Source organism: Pseudomyrmex gracilis, unplaced genomic scaffold (genome assembly GCF_002006095.1).
Source record: "Pseudomyrmex gracilis isolate BER0280 unplaced genomic scaffold, ASM200609v1 scaffold_133, whole genome shotgun sequence".
Classification (NCBI taxonomy): Eukaryota; Metazoa; Arthropoda; class Insecta; order Hymenoptera; family Formicidae; genus Pseudomyrmex; species Pseudomyrmex gracilis.
The window spans coordinates 380,521-382,523 of record NW_018020717.1 but is presented as its reverse complement, the minus strand read 5'-3'; the positions used below and the strand labels follow the sequence as shown (position 1 = coordinate 382,523).

The 2,003-nt window shown below is 34.8% G+C and overlaps 1 protein-coding gene across 3 annotated transcripts in view; it reads left to right on the top strand.

Annotated features, from left to right (window-relative positions):
• LOC109856764 overlaps nt 1-2,003 on the top strand; it is a 55,184-nt gene that overhangs the window by 10,951 nt on the left and 42,230 nt on the right. For all 3 annotated transcript variants that reach the window (XM_020432396.1, XM_020432397.1, XM_020432395.1), the window contains exons 2-3: nt 764-946; nt 1,045-1,185. In XM_020432396.1, coding sequence (XP_020287985.1) covers nt 764-946; nt 1,045-1,185 — 324 coding nt within the window. The remainder of the gene's footprint in view (nt 1-763; nt 947-1,044; nt 1,186-2,003) is intronic.

Here is a 2,003-nt window from a genome sequence, read left to right as displayed (position 1 = left end):
ATTTCAGAAGAATATCAACTAAAATCTTTAAGAAGATTTTTTAAGTATAAAATCTTCTACTTACAAGAATATAATTTTTTCGGTGAATTTTTATTTATAAATTTAATAATTAAAAAAGAACGATGCGAGAGCTATTACCGTCACCCCCTAAAATGAAAGAAATGAGACACGAATGTTGAGTGCTGGAGATTTTTTGTTATATTAATTGCACTTAAAATTCTACATTGTTAGATTGTTTTCGTGCATACACCGAAAAAATTATATTCTTGTAAGTAGAAGATTTTATACTTAAAACATCTTCTTAAAGATTTTAGATGATATTCTTCTGAAATTAAGAATATATTCTTTATTTAAAAATATATTCTTAATTTATTCTTTATTTAAAAATATATTCTTAATTTAAGAATATAGTCTTTTTCGATAGTGAGATATATATGTTTTTCTATAGAGGCTTTTTATATTCTAATCAGCATATATAGTATTCTTATCAATATTACTATTTAAAGGATTTTTCTCTTAAAATAAGAAACTCTTCTTGGCGCTTATTTTAGTACAAAATATACTTAAAGTAAATGGGATATCTCCTCAAAACAAGAATACAATTTTTTCGGTGTAACTTTTCAGGATTTATTTAATATTTTAAATAAAATTGCTTAGGGTGACATTAATTGGACAGGTGACAGGTAATTGGGTCTTTTGCCCTACGACGGATTTTCTTCCCCGGGTTCCCTGTATAATTTAGCGGCGATTCGTTTTTGCGCAGATGCACGAAGTTGCACCACGTGCGACAAGGTCCTGGCCGAATTGGAGAAAATCGACGACGACACGGACCACTTTGGAGTCGATTTTGTCAAGATCAACGATAAACGACTGGCGAAGCAATATGGTATCAAGAACTTCCCGGCTCTCACGTACTTCCGCGAAAAGGAGCCGATTATATACGAGGGTAACTGTCGGGGGTGCAATCAATTGAAAATCTTCTCTTTAATAGTTTTCGGAAGGTATTACCGTTCCGGAACACGTTTTTTCGATCGTTTATTTCAGGTGACTTGATGGACGAGGAAAACGTACTGGACTTTCTCACGAGTTTGGAAGCGATGGATCTGCCGGATCGCATCGAGGAAGTGAACGCAAAAATTTTAGCGAAGATAGTCGAGGATACGGATTTCGTAGCCGTTCTTTTCTGTGAGTACGGCTTCGTTTGTCTCATCTCAGTTACAATATTTGTATCACTGAAACTGCGGGTTAATGCACAATCTATCGTGTTTTCTCCGTTGTGATCTCCAAATCTTATCAATTTTATATAATTTTTTTTTTTCAAATCAATTTTATTATCGAGCATGCGCCCTGTTTCTATCTCGCTCTGTCCTTCGAATTCTTGCAATACGAAACGGGAAAAAAATGTCGAGAAAAATCGAGCTGTGAAAAACAAATGTGAAAAAACTAGGTTCTAGGCTAAGTAATCGTGTCAGTCGCCGCCCGAAATCAACGGAACACACAACGACGCCTACGTAATGTACCCCGTCCGCCCCTATATCCGTCTGCACCTATATCGTTTACGTTTAATATAACTCCCGTTATTGTCTTATACTAATCAACTTGTGCACGTCACGTGTGACGACGAAATTGTTAAGTGTACGTGAGATATATGTGACAAATGATTTATCAATGTATATACATAAAACACATATATAAAAATCGTAATTAACTCTATTCCGCGCGAATTTCCAAATAACCACCTCCGCCGTACTCACGCGCGCATCGTCATCTCGGCTGATCGCATCTTTTCCAATTATCGTCGCAATCCCATGTTTCCTGTGTAATCGTCTCCAACTCGACACATGTACGTACACCGAAAAAATTGTATTCTTGTTTTGAGGAGATATCCCACTTACTTTAAGTATATTTTATACTAAAATAGGCGCCAAGAAGAGTTTCTTATTTTAAGAGGAAAATTCTCTAAATAGTAATATTGATAAGAATATATACTGATTAGAATATAT